Source organism: Neopsephotus bourkii, unplaced genomic scaffold (genome assembly GCF_033783945.1).
Source record: "Neopsephotus bourkii isolate Nb327-2 ecotype Australia unplaced genomic scaffold, CSIRO-AGI_Nbou_v1 NB_1363, whole genome shotgun sequence".
Taxonomy (NCBI): Eukaryota; Metazoa; Chordata; class Aves; order Psittaciformes; family Psittacidae; genus Neopsephotus; species Neopsephotus bourkii.
Window position 1 is genome coordinate 344,267 of NW_026901842.1, and position 17,066 is coordinate 361,332.

The 17,066-nt window shown below is 47.0% G+C and overlaps 2 protein-coding genes across 6 annotated transcripts in view; one reads left to right on the forward strand and one right to left on the reverse strand.

The window, feature by feature from the left end:
- The first annotated feature begins 23 nt into the window (after window positions 1-23).
- Window positions 24-3,834, forward strand: LOC133219533 (unconventional myosin-XV-like). The gene is made up of 6 exons (XM_061366916.1): window positions 24-197; window positions 598-725; window positions 1,678-1,850; window positions 2,296-2,429; window positions 3,266-3,406; window positions 3,640-3,834. Exons 1-6 carry the CDS (start codon window positions 54-56, stop codon window positions 3,697-3,699), a joined length of 780 nt encoding a protein of 259 aa, XP_061222900.1. The 5' UTR covers window positions 24-53; the 3' UTR covers window positions 3,700-3,834.
- A 1,284-nt stretch (window positions 3,835-5,118) lies between these two features.
- Window positions 5,119-17,066, reverse strand: part of RECQL5 (RecQ like helicase 5) — a 38,647-nt gene continuing 26,699 nt past the window's right edge. For 2 of the 5 annotated variants that reach the window (XM_061366918.1, XM_061366919.1), the window contains exons 9-20: window positions 13,921-14,148; window positions 12,178-12,268; window positions 11,658-11,694; window positions 10,838-10,896; window positions 10,614-10,690; window positions 10,089-10,182; window positions 9,486-9,626; window positions 8,385-9,049; window positions 8,100-8,178; window positions 6,864-7,115; window positions 6,302-6,374; window positions 5,119-6,178 (exon numbers count right to left, since the gene is read on the reverse strand). In XM_061366918.1, the coding sequence (XP_061222902.1) occupies window positions 6,078-6,178; window positions 6,302-6,374; window positions 6,864-7,115; window positions 8,100-8,178; window positions 8,385-9,049; window positions 9,486-9,626; window positions 10,089-10,182; window positions 10,614-10,690; window positions 10,838-10,896; window positions 11,658-11,694; window positions 12,178-12,268; window positions 13,921-14,148 (1,897 nt within the window). In that variant the 3' untranslated portion in view covers window positions 5,119-6,077. The other 3 variants (XM_061366920.1, XM_061366921.1, XM_061366922.1) reach the window with 3 other exon arrangements.

Here is a 17,066-nt window from a genome sequence, read left to right on the forward strand (position 1 = left end):
TTACAGCAGTTTCTCTCTGAGTGACCCTCTCTCTGTGTAAACATGCAGATAAAATGGTGAGGCCGATAAGACCGGAGGAGTATCTCCATGATTACCTGCTGGAGGACAGTCTGGTCACTGTGACTTTACGCAGGCTCCTCTGGAGGACACCTCTGCACTTTGAGAACAACATTTATACAGATGTCCATTATGGACAGGTAAGCAGCAAGACCAGTGTGTGCACCAGGAACCTCCCTAGCCAGGCTCCCTAGCAGGGACAGCATTAGTGACCAGGCCCTTGGGAATGTCCCAAGAAGGCTGAAGAAGCAGGAGGGCTTTGGCTGATGGGCTGTGTATGCTGTTTCTGGGAATGACCATTAACTGGATGCAAGGAAGTCAATGTGCCTCTCGCCCTAGCCTATGAGCTGTCCTGTTCCAGACAAGGATTGTGCAGTTCTGCATGCTCTTCCTGAGCTCAGAAAGCCTTTGCTTTTGTGTTACCAGCCTGAGCTGGATGTGCTGCCAGCAAGGCAGGATGTGGGTCTCTGCAGCCTAGTGCTGCCCAGACCTGCCTGTGTCTTCTGGCAGGTTTAACAGAGGCCTCTCTTCTGTGCTCAGATGCAGTGGGATTACCTGAATGGGGGGATGCTTTTGAGCTGTACTAAAGAAATGGAGATGCAGGTGGGCGTTTTGGCGATGCTCCAGCACTGGGCCAAACCAGAGCAGCAGAACTCGGCTCTCTCCAGGTATGTCTGTTGCAGGGTGGGTCTTTATCTCTAGTGGCTGTTGGCATCACAGGGGTTAGGAGTGGGTGCCTGAAAGTATTTTCTGGATAATGAGGGAATGGACAGTTCTGGAGAACACAAGCTACTCATTAATGTCACTTTAGTGACTGAGTCCTGCCCTTAGGGAAGTTTACCTCTTGCTCCCACTCTTAATGCTGACTGTCTCTTATGCACATTTCTTTTTGTGGCTGCTCCCAAGCTGAGGGTCATGAGGGTTCCATGGACATTTGATTGCCATGTGCTTGTAATGCCAAGGAGGCAGTGCATGAGCTTATAGTTGGGATGAATGCTGCTTTGTTGTTTCTCGTAAGTGCCAGAGTTACCAACCTAGGGCACCTGAAATCTGTAGTGAGCTGCCTAATGGAATGAAAATGTCCCTGGGCACTGGAAAGTGTCTGTCCTGCAGTCCTCAGCTGTGTTTTCATGATCCTTCCTTCCTGTATCCTTAAGCACTTTGACTCAAAGTCAAGGTAATGTCTACACCAGATCCCCTTAGAGCACCAGCAGCAGGAGGAAATGGCATAACCCTGCTGGGCATGGGGAACTCTGCTTTCTGTAGTGCTTTGGATGCGCAGGAGCGAGACAGGGCTTGAGTAAGGTGGTGTTCAGCTGAGATTGCCTAAGAAACACCCGTGGTCTTATTTTATGCTGCAGTCCTTGCTTGAAGGGCTCCTGTTGATTCCAGAAAGGCAGGACTTGTTTCCTAGTGCGCTAGTCAGTGGTGCATAGCTGTCTGCTCTGTGGGAAGTGCTGGTCTCACTCTCGCTGATGTTTCCTTACACGTTATCCAGTGCAGATACAACCTGTTCTGCTCCTCCCCTCTCCCTCCACCCATGCCCCCAGCCACGCAATTGAAAACTGCTGCCACATCCCTTCCCTCTCCTTAATCCCCCTGGTGATCCTTCCATTTTAGCTGGGCAGGGGGTGAATTAGTATCTGCTTGCTGGCACAGGGAAGAGCTGAAGGAGTACACTCCAAAGACCCTGCAGTCCTACATCAGTCCAGAGGTTCTGCAACACCAAGTCGAGATGCTGCTGAGAACCAGGCAGCCCCTCCCGCCAGTGGATGCAAAAATCCAGTTCATAGGTGAGGAGATAACATCAAGATCTCAAACAGATCTGGTAAGCTGCTCTGAACACACTTTTGGGACAGCTCATGAGGTTGGTGAGGATCTTTGAAGCCTGGAATGGACTGTGACAGCTTCCCCCTGCAGATGAGCACTTGTTCCCAAGCATGGTGATCACAGTTATAAGTTCCACTCCTTGTAGATTTGTCTGCAATAGATTTTAGAGCTCTGTACAAATTGTGTTTTAATATTTTGGCTGCATATCTGTTTTCTGGTAGGGAAAGAACGGGACATCCTTGCAGGCTGTTGAGAATTGAGTATCAGGAAGGGAGGGAGAAGTTGTCAATCTCATTTTTTAATGCAGAAATGCTTGGGAACACTTGCAGCTTTTGACCACCTAAGGTTAGTGCAGTAGATTGCTGCCTGGAAGCTGCTGCCTGAAAGCCACTTATTACTTTCTTACAGAGCATGTGATGAAATTGCCTTTCTTTGGCTACACCATCTACTTTGTTGAGAGAGTCAGTGATGACACAATCTCTGTGCCCTGTTTCTTTGGCGTGAATGAAGAGGAGATCATTGTGGTAGACAAGACCAGCCAGGTATGCTAGACAATTCCTCCACAGAGCCCAGACCCCTGATGTCTGTCAGATGTTAACTTTGACTTTTAGAAGAACCTGTGCAGGGAGAGACTGTATTTACCTGTATCACAGCCACACTATCAGCCCTAGCCCAAAATGAGTAATGGGTGGTGGAACAGTTACTAATGCCAGGTGCTCTTTTGTAAGTACAGTGATCACAGAATCCCAGACTGGTTTGGGTTGGAAGGGACCTTAAAGCTCCTCCAGCTCCAACCCCTGCCAGGGGCAGGGACCCCTTCCACTGGAGCAGCTTGCTCCAAGCCCTGTGTCCAGCCTGGCCTTGAACACTGCCAGGGATGGGGCAGCCACAGCTTCTCTGGGCACCCTGTGCCAGTGCCTCAGCACCCTCACAGGGAAGAGCTTCTGCCTAAGAGCTCAGCTCAGTCTCCCCTCGGGCAGGTTCAAGCCATTCCCCTTGCCCTGTCCCTCCATCCCTTGTCCCAAGCCCCTCTCCAGGTTTCCTGCAGCCCCTTTAGGCACTGGAGCTGCTCTAAGGTCTCCCCTTCAGGATCCTTCTCTTCTCCAGGCTGCCCCAGCCCAGCTCTCTCAGCCTGGCTCCAGAGCAGAGCTGCTCCAGCCCTCAGGACACCTTTGTGGCCTCCTTATGCATGATTCACAGTAAAACCAAGTGTAGGTCCCATTCCTGCTTGTCCCAGTCTTGCAGCACTGCCCTCTGCTCCAGTTCTTGTTTCATCTTCCCATAGGCTCTTGAGGTGAACCCTCCTTAGGGAGAATCAGACTGTTTTATTTGTAAGGACTGTACCTGAGGGTGGGCTGTGGCTTTTCCTCACACCCAGGCAGTCTCCTGCATCATTCCACTGAAAGAGCTGCAGAAGATGCGAACTCTGCGGCCTCTCTCCGATGGTGGGCTTCCTGGCTTAGAACTGAACTATGGCTCGGCTGCTAGCCCCAAGACTATGTGGCTTGAACTGGCACAGGTAAGGTCACCCTGGACCCCACAGCAACTCAGAAATAGCCCTCCACTGTCCAGCTAAGCCTCTTTTGTCCCAGAGGTGGAAGGGGCACTGCATTCCCCAAGTGCCAGTGTGCAGCTTTGCCCCAACATGTACCTGATGTTTACTTACAGAAAGTGATTTAGGGGAATACTTAATTATGAGAAGCAGACATTTCTGGGTCAGAGAATGACTGATACTGATTTGTGTTTTGACAGGCTAAAGAAATGTATCACACAGTTGTGGTCATCCTGGATAAAACAGAGTTGCATCACTAGAGCCTAAGAGGAGAATGACTATGAACAACAGCACTGTTTTCTGTTCTTTGAGTTTGTTCAATGTTTCCTGCCCTGTCATCTGGAGGGGACTCTTCCAAAGACATCTACAGCCTCAGACAGCTGCTTTCTAATACTGCCACCCCTGACTGGACCATAACCTCACCCCTCCTGACCTGCCGTTCAGTCCCCAAGCCCTCTCCCTTGAAGTAATGCGTGTGGTGGCTAACCAGACTACAAAGACACCCTTTGCACACCACTGCTCTTCCATAGCCTGTTTCAATCTGAGCAGCTGAGCAGATACAAGCAATTGCCTGGGAGAGTCTGGAACTCTTCTTTTTTCCCAATTAACATGAACAAAACCTGATGTTTGCTATAGATTTATGTATCCTAATGCACAGCTGAGCCTATGACATGACTGCACTGGCATTTTCCATAGGCCAGCTTGTTCTTTGTACTGACATGCAAGAGGCCCTATAGCTTGGTTTGTGAAGCAGGAGCTTGTAGAAAGCATCACAATTGCAAACCATGTCACTGTTAATATACAATTAACGCATGCTGCAGCACACATTGAGATGCAATGTAAGAAGGTTTATTCTTGATTAATTTCTTATTGACAATTATATTCATGTTTCCCTCTGCTATGAAGAAGTGCCACGTCCATGCAGCTGTCATACTGAAATGATAGGTCCATGCCCATAGAGAAAGCATTTTCAAATGGAACTTTTACTCCAGTAGAGGAGCATGGCCTGGGTTGTACAAAAATGCTTAATTTATTTCTATTGCTACAGCTATCCTACTGCACTGTAGAATAGTGAACTTCAGGAGACTGCAATAAAATGATCACATGGAGCTGTCTCGAAGCTGACATGCCAGATACGGGTTTACATCTGCCATGGGAAGACTCACCTGTGGGTAGCTGTCAGAAACTAGCAGGCAACAGCTAAAAAATACTTGTGTAAAAAGCTTCTTGTAAAGCCCCTTGGCCCCAACTGACAAGAGCAAGCTGAAGATGAAGGTGATTTTGAGTTAAACATTTCCAGGTTCTCCCCTTGCTTCTAGCTGGAGACGTGCTGCAGCAGTAAAGTGTTGGAGGTATCTGTGGGCACACACTTCCCATCCAGCCCCTCCCAGGCTTGCATTTATTAGCTGTCTGTTCAGATATGACATGAGCTTTTATGTCTGTGCTCACAGCGACGATGTCCTAATGTATCTGAGACCAGTCCATATGACTGAGTGGTAAGAAAAAGCTTCCAGGAAGAGTCCACAACAGCTCTAACATTGGTTTATTGTCAGTTCCACATGTAGCCTTCAGTACATTAAAAAAAAATACACCCACTGAGTACAGTGATCTAAAAGGCATTGGATGGCCTCTGAGGCTGAAGATTCCTCCAGCAGCACTAGTGCTTGAGGCCACCAGCCTCTGTGAGAATGAAACAAAAGCAGAACCCATAACGACTGAACAGAAAGAACCTGTGCCAGGGAATTGGGTTATCTCAAGCCCACTGATGCCCTGAAGTTCAGATCCTTATATAAATATAGCAGCAGACACACCATAGTGTCAATTTGAGGGCCACAGTGGTACCTTAACCAGTTGTAACAGCACCACGGCCTTCGGTATTGCAGACTGCAGGTGAGGCACAGGTAGCAAATATGGCTTTAGGGGTTACAAGCAAATGCTGGAAAAGTGTTGACAACCTTGGTGCTACTGTTGGAGAGGTTAATACTGAAAAAGCATCACCGCTTAATATTAAGGGCAGGAAGAACTAGACAAAGTCAAAAAAGAGAAGTTCAGATTAAAAGAAAAAGAAACTGAGTTTCTCCACCTTCAGCAAGTAGACATTGCCTATATGGGAGAAACAAAATGCTCCTCTCCTGTCCATCCAAGAACTCAATCATCAACTTTATCATTGGCAGCCCTGAGCAAAGCATGTGAACTTCTAGCATAAGGCTTCTATTGGCAACACTGAAATAAGAACTAAGGGATGGGGGAGCAAGGAGAGGACCTATCTAGGAAGCAAGATGCCATCCCAAAGCAGAGTCCCTGTTGGAAAGTCTGAGCAAACTGCTGCATAGAGGTTGGAGACACTGTAGAACATCTGGGGTGGTTGCCCCTAACCTACACAGCAGATGAGTAATTCACACCTCTTAGCAAGGTGTGAGCAACCACTGGGCTTCAGCACCCCACTTACTGGAGAAACTCTCCATACATTCACAGAAACTGGTTTCCTGGAACTGTGTGTCACTAAGATCAGAAGTGAACAAAGATGCTGTTGGAAAAGCAAGCTCAGTTCTCCAGGTCCATGAAACCCTCCATGGGTGAGTTCTTCAAGCTCCCCTGGTCGCACCACTGGAGAAGGGCAGCCAACGTGACCTGAGAGTCAGCTCCCGGAGCTCTGCAGCTCCTGCCAGTCTGTCTCACTCTCACACCTGACCCTTGTTTTGAAAAACTCCTTGATGAGTCTCTGTGCTTCCTCCTTCACTGCAAGAGAGGAAGCATCACCTTTGAGAAGATACTCCAAGACATCTGCCCTCTAAAGACTTCCATCCATTTAGCATCAGAAGAGCCCAATATTCTTGGTGCTCTCCCCAGCTGCCAACTCACCAGTCTTGCGGGGTGGGTTCTGCTCTTCAGTCAGTAAGTGAGACAGGTGCCGAGCAAAGCCTTTGAACAGATCCTGCAGAATTGGGGCACAGCAGAAAGAAGACATCACAGTTACCTCATCAGACAGTTTCCTTTTGTCCTGCTGGCTGTTAGCAGAAACCACTCAGAGATTAACACTACAGGAGTGCTGCAAACATACCTGACCCTGCAGTGCTGGAGAAGCACATGGACACACATGCTGCCTCCCCTAACACATCAAATAAACTACACCAGAACTGACCTTGATCTCTTGCCCCTTCACAGCTCAGAGCTCTTGAAAACAGGCCAAAGTTTAGAGTGAAAACATAAACAATCAAAACCAGGTGTGGAACCACTATGATACCACTCTAAATCCCACACAAACCCTTTCTTGGGGTGAGTTGCTGCATTCGTGGAAACACATGCCAAGATGTGATTTGGAAATGAAACATGGTGTTTAGATCATCTTCCCCTTCCTAGAGCCCCAGATCACTAGGGAGATGCAGCCTCCTTCTGCTAAAGAGGGTCTTGAGCTGTGCCCTACCTTGGAAGCAAATTTGCCATCCTTGTAGAATGGGGTCAAATATTTGACGACGATGTCTGCTGTCTCTTTGAGGGACATGGCCTTGGTCACTGCCTGTATGGTCCTGCTGGTTCCTTCTTTATCACACTGTAATAAGTTTGGATCAAAAGTCACCTTCTTCTTTGTTAGGCCAACACTTCTGCTTTCTGGCTGGGACAGAATTGAAGATTTTGCAGCTATCCGTAGCAGCTTTGTTGCAGGAATTTCCATATCCTGGAGATGGGATAGAAGAAAGCCAAACCCATGAATTCCTGTGGCAGCATTACATTTCCAAGCAGCCACTACCTGCTGAGAACAGCAGCATCCTGCTGCCTCTCCCTACAGTGAATACCATGCAGGTATCTCTGTAACCCATTTTGCCGCACAGACATGATACACTATTTCTCACACAAAGGGACTTTGAGAAAAACCCTTAGAAGTACCCTGTGCTCTTATTATGGAGCTCACTGCTAGACCTGTCCTACACGGGAAAAATGGACAGGAAAAAAATTCCCAGGATGTCTGCTGAAAATACACCCTGTGGGAAGAGCCAACCACCTCAGGAGTGCCACACTCCTGTTCAGTCTGAGGCATTCTCAGATGCCAAATGCAGAACCAGAGACTGAATGCAAGGAAGGCTGTGAGCATGGTTCACTTCTGAGTGGTCCTATGTGTCACTGGCATGGGGTTGTTCCTTTGATTTGACAAAGCAGCTTGCTAGAGCACGTCTGCTCTGGAGCCAGGCTGAGAGAGCTGGGCTGGGGCAGCCTGGAGAAGAGAAGGCTCCTGAAGGGGAGACCTTAGTGCAGCTCCAGTGCCTAAAGGGGCTACAAGAAAACTGGGGAGGGCCTTGGGACAAGGGATGGAGGGACAGGCCAAAGGGAATGGCTTGAACCTGCCCGAGGGGAGACTGAGCTGAGCTCTTAGGCAGAAGCTCTTCCCTGTGAGGGTGCTGAGGCGCTGGCACAGGGTGCCCAGAGAAGCTGTGGCTGCCCCATCCCTGGCAGTGCTCAAGGCCAGGTTGGACACAGGGGCTTGGAGCAAGCTGCTCTAGTGGAAGGGGTCCCTGCCTGTGGCAGGGGTTGGAACTGGAGGAGCTTTAAGGTCCCTTCCAACCCAAACCAGTCTTGGAGACTGTGATTCTATGACTCCCAGAGAGAAACTTGGCACCAGGTAGGCAGAAAAAATTAAGGAAATTAGCACCCATTAAAGTCTTACCTCATCTGATCCTGGTCGCTTCCTACTCTCACCTTCCTCAGCAAAAGTTAGCTCAGTTTCTGTGACATTTTCATCAGCACTAGTGGGAAGAGTGGAGAGAAGGACAATTTTAATCATTCCACAGTGAACATATGACTGCATTTGCTGTTGGTGGCCATAAGACTCTCCATGGTAAAGCAAGAGTCTTCCTCACCAGCCTCAAGACCTACAGACAGCACAGGGTTCGTAGGGCTCTGCAGCTTATTAACAGGCCAACAACAAGGAGCATAGAAGTAGAGATGTTACCTGGATTTCACATCAGTTTCTTCCTGAAGGAGCTCAGATTCAGCAGCCTCATGGGTTTTGAAATCCTGTTCTCTCTCAGTCAGTGCTACCTGTGTCTCTTCCAGTTCTTCATCCTCTGCCTGGGGTTGTCCAATCACATCTTCTCCAGAGACATCTTTGTTTTCCTGAGGTACTGGTTTCTCTTGACAAATGCTTTGAGAAGAAACCTGAGGTAGTGTACTTGCAGAACAGCCACTTTCCTTTGCTGAGCTGCAGCTTTTGGCCTTAGACCCACCTTTGGGGAGGGAGAAGAATTTGGAAATATCCTGTGAATCTTTTTTAGCTGCTTCTGTGAGCATCTGCTGCTTTTTGCTACATTTGGACTTCTTATTAGGGCCCCCCAAAAGGGCACCTTTCGTGTCTGCACTGGGTTGCTGTCCCTTCTTTTCAGGATGGAGTACTTCCACCCCAGCACTCCCCCACATTGCTATTTCTTTCTTCTGGAGAACAGGGCTCCTGGTGTCCAGCTCCAGACTGGAGTTACTGTTGTCTTGTCCATTCGGACAATCTGCTGCTTTTTTGTCAGGCTTTGCATCACTCTTCTCCTGGATCTTCAGCAGTTCAGAAGCCGTCTGGAACAAACTGGATTTCCTTGGAAATCCTGCTCCCACACGCTTGGGTTTGAACTAGGGAGAAAGGAAGAAGAAATTTTGGATGTGAGAGCATTAAGGAAGCCCCGTGTGCACAACCCTTTAGGAGCTCAGTTTCTACATACGATGCACCAGTGTTACAACCATAAGCTGGGGAAGGCTCTAAAAATGGAGTCATCATCTTAACCATCCCCTGAGACATCTGGGACATGGATTAGGTTAAAGTCTTAGGCCCTAAGTCATTCCCACAGTAAGGAAACAGCATCTTTGTTTACAAAAAGATGAGAAAAACTTCTATAACATATGACCTGGACATAACTTCTATTCACTAATAGGAACCAGCATGACTCATTGATCTCACTCCAAAACCAAAGGACAGACAGGGAAAATAATTGCAATAGAAATACACAGCTACGGCTGTGATAGACAAAGATCCCATTCCCTCCTTGTCTGTTCGTATGTACTCACTCACTGAGTAAACCTGGGATGCAGGGAGGAAGTCCTCTTCTGCTGCAGACTCAGGTTTTGTTTCCAAGCTGCTCTTGCTACCAGTTGCAGACCCAAAGACTGAGAACAACTCTCCTTGTTTTGAGGCTTTGTTGATTTCTGCTACCTGAAAACAGAAATATCCTCTAGTGGCCAGAAATCTTAATGTGTTCCTGCCTTTGTACACACTAACAGCCACAGTGACAAAATAAATGTCTACCCTGGAGAAACACCTATCTCAAGAACAGAAATGTCTTCAGAGACTTATGGCAACCAGCTGACCTAACCTGAGGTTCCCCTACTGTCAGCTACAGCCTGAAGAACTCCCCATTCCCCTTATTCCTAGCCCTAGAAGATATCTGGGTAAGCTTGCACTGGTATGTAGGTTTCCAGAGCCTGTAAAACCAACAAAGGTTTGAAACCAACATGATTCTGGGCCCTCCTGGAGACAAAATAAAGAAAGATTCGGAAGACATCCAAGGCAAAGAAAAGCTTCTCCCTCATCCTTCCCCTACAAACTCTACCCAATATCCCCTCAAGCTGAGGCCACACCACATTCAAGGGAACGACTGCAGATGATGGGCACTACCTTCTTTAGCACAGTTGCCTTGTATGAGTTTGCCATTTTACTGGTTCGGAAAGCTTCATACTCCAGCTCCACAGCACAGGCATGAGGGTCTGACCTGTAACACAGGCTAGGGTGATTTCTGGCAAGACACACTTCTAGATTTGCAAAGGCAACACTGACAGTTAAGCACCTCCCAGGCATCACAAAATTGACTCCCTCCGGTGCAAGAACAAGTGATAACTTCCAAGTAAATCCTAAGGAATGGGGCCGTGAACTGTTGGAGAATGGAAAGAGTGTTGAAATCACTTTTAAATCAAAGTTCTCTTGTCCAGTTGCTCAGTTTGAAAAGTACATTATCCCCATCTTGTGGGACAGAGAAGAATTGCGACTTCTAGGATCAAGCTGATCCTCACAGCTGTTAAGTGAATCTACATTCTTAGACTGAATAATTTAAATGACATTCTCTGAGAATGGTAACGCTGCTGAGGGAAGAGTAGGCCCTGTATTAAGGGATTCAACATGCTACCCTTTTCTTTTGTCTCATACCCTTCTCCTCCTGCTGCTGGAACCTTTTGATTGGTGCTCAAAGCTTCTTCCAGCATCTTCAAGCAGTGTTCCCGTCCCTAGGAAACATGGGATACTGAGTCATGCTCTACAGAGACCATAGTGCCCCTTGGACTTCCAGCCCTGAAGGAATAAGAAGAGGGCAGGCAGAATCTTTGTTGTTCTTTGCAAGTCAACGGGACTGAATGTGAACCAGCCTTTCTTACCTTCACTGTGAGCTTAGAGATTCTCCTGCTGATGGCATCCTTCAAGGGACAGTCTGCACCTATCACAGAAGAGATATTTGTCATAGCAGGGCTGGGGCTGATGGAGAACGTCTCAGCTCTCATTGAGGGGTACCTGTCTAGCACTGCTCCACATGCTCCTCCCTGCACAGGCACCCCAAGGATGACTGCAGTCACCCTTATTACCTGAAGGAGCTACAAACTCCAAAAGAGCAGGCAGAAGCCACAGTAAGATTTTCCTCTCTGGATAAGAATGTCTCTCTTGCTAGTTTATGATTAACAGTTTTCCAAAACTTCCCCATCTCAAGAAACCCTTTCTCAAGAAATCCCAGCTCTCAGGAAACTCAACTCTTTTCCACTCCCTGCAATAACAACAACAACAACAAAAAAGAGGCTGAACAGAGTAACATGAACTACCATGTAACATGTCCATGTTACTAGACAGGGCTTCATGTAGCACAGTTACAAAGGGACCAGGTTTTCAGCAGTTTCCTTATAGCCCAGTTGGATGCTGTTGCATAACCCCTGCAGAAACAGCCTACAAAGTCAGTTTAGACAGAGTTTTCCTGCTCTCTTGCTTATTTTGAAAAGTTGTTCAGAAAGATGCATTCCATATCTTCACCCCAACCAAAGCTAAGCTCTGATCCATCTCCTCCAGCCAAGCTTCCACAGCCAAACGTCCAGCCTCTGCGCTAGGGACTGATACCTCCAGCATTGATGTTGTATGGATTACATGCAGCTGCAAAATACAAGACTTTCTTCTCCCAAAGACAACCCATGATAAATCAAGGAAGGTATTTACTTGGAGGAACAAAATCTTCCTTTTCTGGTTCTTTGCCCTGGAAGAAAACAAAGATCAGTCAAACATTTCCATTCCTGCAATACACATGCAGGTCTAGAAGCAGCTACAGGCAAAACTAATGCTGAAGTTACAAAGGTACTGAAAAGGCACGAAAATGGAGGAAAGAAGACAATGAGAATGAAAGCCAAAAAGCTCACCTTTGCTATAGGAAAGAGCTGTGCAAGAGAAGCTGAGTGGGAAAATCTGTTTTTACTAATATTAGAGGAATTAAAGACAACAGGACCCTCTTGATTAGCACTGCAGAGAAAACCAGTACGTGAATAAGCTGTGTTTCTTCATATTATAGAACTGACCCAGAACATGGAGAACACAGCAAAAGCAGAGGTACTAGAAGTAAAAACCAAAAAGCAACAGCAACGTGCAATAATTTAGTTTCGTTAGTGCCAGGAAGCCTTTATGTCTGTAAGACAAGCTCACAGCAAACACTCCACAAATCTCTTACAAGGGGACACCAACTCACTCTGCGCAGACTCATCTGCTTTCTGTAGAAGTTGTTCCACTCCCGTTTCCGATTCTCTTCATCCCCATTCCCACTGCTTTCTTCATCATATCTAGATAAGGCAGGAAAAGAAGAGGCACAAACATTTCTGTAGCTGCAGTATTAACTAGGAGGCAGGCCTACAAAAGCCAAGGTCACTTTACATTATTTACAGAAGATGATTACAAGTCTTAGCTTTTAGTTTCACTAACACCCCTCAACCTGGACAGCAGTGAGCATCCTCCAAAAATTCATGGGACTTGTTAATCCTGTGAACTAGTAAGCAGCAGCATGAACTAGCAGCATATAACTAGTGTTGTGAGAACAGAAGGTTTCATCCATTTCAGAAGCTCTGCCAGATTCTCCCATGGGCAGTACACCCAAGGTCACTGCCTTCTGTCACTTACTCCAGCCACCAGTCACTACTGCCTCTGGAGCAGAAATGGCAGAAAGGGCAAAGCAGCCATTCCTCAGCCTCAGCTGTTCACAAACTGTTACAGAATCACACAATGGTTTGGGTTGAAGGCACCTTAAAGTTCATCCAGTTCTAACCCCTGCCACAGGGGACACCTTCCACTGGAGCAGCTTGCTCCAAGCCCCTGTGTCCAACCTGGCCCTGAACACTGCCAGGGATGGGGCAGCCACAGCTTCTCTGGGCACCCTGTGCCAGTAATTAAATGTTGTGGTATTGTTGTATTAAATGAAATCCCATCACTGATATACAGAAATGCAGCAGGTGATTCTCACCAGATGTAGACCAAGTATTTACTGCTTTCCACAGCTGTCACAGCCAAAACAGACAGGTATTACAAACAGAGCTTGAAGACTATTGACTATTGCAACTTCCAAGGCAGAGCTACAATCAAGTTATGGAGAGGTTCAATAAGTCAAGTGGCAGAGTGCTCTACAACAGCACTGGCCATGTCTTCTCAGGTCCTGAGATCAAACTTAGGCCACAAGGACACCAGCTCCCTCTGACTCAGCTGGACTTGCCTGAAGACCAAAGCTCCCATGCTCAAGCTGTAAAAGGTAAAGCAGGGGCCAGGCCAGCCAGCAGTGATGCACACCCAGCAGAGCTTCCCAGGCAGCGCAGGCAGCCAAGGTTGAATCCTGACAGAACTGCACCTTTGCTGCAACTCAGCCAGAGAACAAGGAGAAGGAGAAGTTGCCATCTCCACGCTCCAAGTGTTTTACAGAATGTATCACATTTCCTGCTGTACATCTTCCTTTTGCTGTCAGCCTGATATGGAAACACTAAAATGTAGCAGCTGACACTCCATTATATGCTCTGTGGTGACCAAGTCCTGTCAGTGTCCCCCAGCCTGCTGGCCCACAGACAGAAATGAATTCTGGACCATGTCATACTCTGCTGTCACATTGGTCTCAATTCAAACAGTTTTGGTCCTTGTGACTGCGAACAGGCTGAGCTCACTTACTGCTTTCCAAAAATGTCAGGCTAGTTTCTTGAACAAATTACATTCTGCAGGGTACTTCTTAGGTCAGTCAGAACAGCTTTTGGCTCTCTGGGACATGAACGTGCTCCAGGCTGCCAAAGTGTGTGGAAAATTAAATTCCAGCTCCTGCTGCCAGGAAGTTAGAGGAAAATACCAACACACAGAAACATGTGCTGAAAATAGGAATGGCTGGACCTGCAGCTGGGAGAGAGTCTCTGCCCTCCCAGCAGATAGCTCCTAATAGCTGAGTTTGAAGCAGCCAAGTACAAACCTGCTAAAACCTCTGCAACCTCTTCTTCCGCCTTCATACAGTTCTGGGTCATAGCCCTCCCAAGAGGAGCTCGTGGACCCAATGCAGGTTCTGCTCCAGCTGTTGCTGCACCGCTCCAGTGACTCCCATTGTCTTTTCACTGCTGCTGGGTTCTTGCAGTAGTCACAGCACTTGTTACAAGGAGGGGTGGCATCCCCAAAGTACTTTGCTATGGCCGCATGGCGACATCTGAGAAACAAAAGGGAAAATGAACTGGCAATTATTTTTATTGACAAGAACTCCACCCTCCAAATACAAGGTGTCTTTTGATAAAGACTTGAGGTTTGTCTGGTTTGGTTTGGGTTTTTTTTGTAGAGAATGCCTGTTCCAGCAGGAATCACAGGGATTAAGTTCTGGAGCAGAACTGGGGTTCTCTTCCTGGCAAGTTGCTTAAGGTCTCTCTGCCTCCACTTCCCCACATGTAGAACAAACAGAGCTGTCAATCCCTTCTGCTACATTATTTTAGATCTTTGAGATCTGCAAGAGGCATGATAAAATATTAATTCTGCATTGTTGGCCATATATATTCCATGTCCAGTGGTTCTAGGATAAATGTGTAAAGGAGTCCTGTTGATCCCTACACCTCAGAGTTGAGAGGATAGCTATGTATTTCCACATTGGAGAGCTTCTAATTTTATTGCTTCTGGTTTGAAGTTGAACAAATCTACATTTGAAGAAACAGGAATGTAAATTAAGTCACAGAGAGTCCAGACTGAGCTGACAAGGAAGCGCTGTTCAGGTAACCCAGCCTGGGACTCTACCTGCTAACACACACTTCAGAGCTGCAGGCAAACATCGGCTGGAGCCCTGCATCCAGGAAAGCCAGTCCATTTGCTCAGGCAGTATTGCAGAACCAGCTCGACCAGCCTTAGCAAAGTGGCCATGTGAAGATGTTTACATTCTTCCAGGTACCTTCAAAAGATTTCTGGCAGCCATCAGTGCTTTTGGGTATGTAAAAAAGAGTTTGGTGACAGAGATATGCTCATTAGAATACAGGCAGGAAGTCATTTCTCCTCTAGTACAATCCCTGACTTAAACCAGTGAAGACACTGATTTCACGATGTGAAGAACCACCCAGCAGTTACTTGTTTTTCTTGTTTTAAGCAAATGGGCAGAATTTAGAGGCGCTTTTTAAAACTTGGGTTTCACAGCAGAAGTGGCAGTTGTCTATTAAAATGCTGATACCAGATACACAGAAACACTTCATAAGGCATTTAGAGATCAAGCCCTGCAGCCAAGCAGCAACAACAGGTATTTTAGAAGAGAATTTTTTTACTTCAGGGAAGAACAAAATGGAGATTTTTCTCCTTCTCAAGGAGTGCCCTAGCTGGATTACCAACTTCATCTGCAAAAAGTGGGTCACACAGGGGAAAAGTAAGAGTAAGCACTCCATTTATTCTTATTATAAACCCTCTAAGGCATGTCTGAACACACCAGAGATCTAAAAAATGCAGTTTGTTTCTTAACTTGTGTGCATGTGTGTGTCTGGGGTGAGCACAACTGTAGTTCTCCCAAAGCCTCACAGAACAACCCTGCCAGGGCCTGCAGCTCACATTGTCATGGGCCCAGAGGATCACTCACCAGCCCAGAGGAGGTGAAGCAGCAAAGCAGCAGGTCACATACTGCTGCCACCAGGCTGGAGTGGGCAGGGCCTGGCACTGCTCAGGTAAGGAGGGCTGCAGCAGCATGGCATGGTCTGGGGCACTGAACTCCTGGACAAAGCTGGCTTTATGTCCCCATGCAGAGCTGCGCTGACTCGCTCTCGCCTGGCACTCAAAGAGCTCCTTTCACATGGTGGGGAGGGGTGGGGGGACCGGGATGGGGACAACACATTTGATGCCCTTGTTCTGTCTTTCCAAAAGAACTACTGGTGCTGCCTGTCCTGCCAGTGCAACGTGACTGTAGAAATGTCAGCAAGCTGCAACACAGCTTTTTGTTTCCCCAAAAGAAACCAAGCAAGCATTCTCATTAGTCCACATCTCTCACATGCACTGATCTGTATTAGAAATAACTGAGGCATACAGCAATGGTCAAGCACTCTCCTCACCCCTACAGCCTCCTCACCAATCTGGGGAGGGACATCCATACACTCCCCCCTCCCTTAATGCAAACAAAAGATGCCCCAAGCAAGGCTTTCATGGGAGCACAGATCAGCCCTGAAGTCACTGGAATTCAGACCTCCAGTTTTTAGCCCATCAGGCTTGTAAAGCCAAGCCCTTTCCATCCCACCTCCTGTAACTGCCTGTACTTCCTGCAGAATTACCCAAACTGTGGCCACGGCCCCACTTGAGCCAGCAGTGCTCCTGAGTTGGGTCATAACAGAAATTCAGTTGCAGAACTAAAATTGCAGTCCTGTAATGGAATTCAAAAGGCCAAACCCAGGGTTACCAATAGCAATGCTGAGGGTAATCACTAGATTAATCCTTAACACAAGAGGTCCTGAAACATAGTTGGTTATGCATTAACATGCGGTGGGAGAACTTCCTGAGCACCTGACTAATGCCCAAGAGTTGGAGAGATTGTTTACATAAATTAATGGTAGGTTTTATTATTATACATGTCCCAAAATTATTTCACCTTTTAAATATGCTACTGTATTATTTGCCTACCCCACCCTTCAACAGGAGTATGCATGAGCTGACCACTGGTCTTTAAAATGTTCAAACAAAGTTATCATTTCATTTGGGACATCCTACCCTGATTTGACCTCATGGGATAGGATAAACAGCAAATAACAACTGAGTTCACTAACTTGTTTTTGCCTCCTTGCAATTAGTAGAAGCAGATGGACAGTCAGAGAAGCAGCAAAGTCACATACCCCAAAAGCAGCTTTGCCTCTCCCAGAATATATCAGAAGAAAGCATTCCTTAATATAAGCCAGAGAAGGGTGCACAGCTCATCAGAAGAACTCCCCCAAAAGAAACCAACCAGAAAGTCTGAGAATTAAGCCAAGAAATGAAAGCATTAAAACCGACAAAAATCATGCGAGTACCAGTAAGTCATGTAGATGCCAGTAGCTGAACAAAAGCTATTTGATGAGAGAGCAAATGATGAGGTTGATAAGAAATCACCACTTTGCACCTGCCTGAAGGACATCATCTAAACTT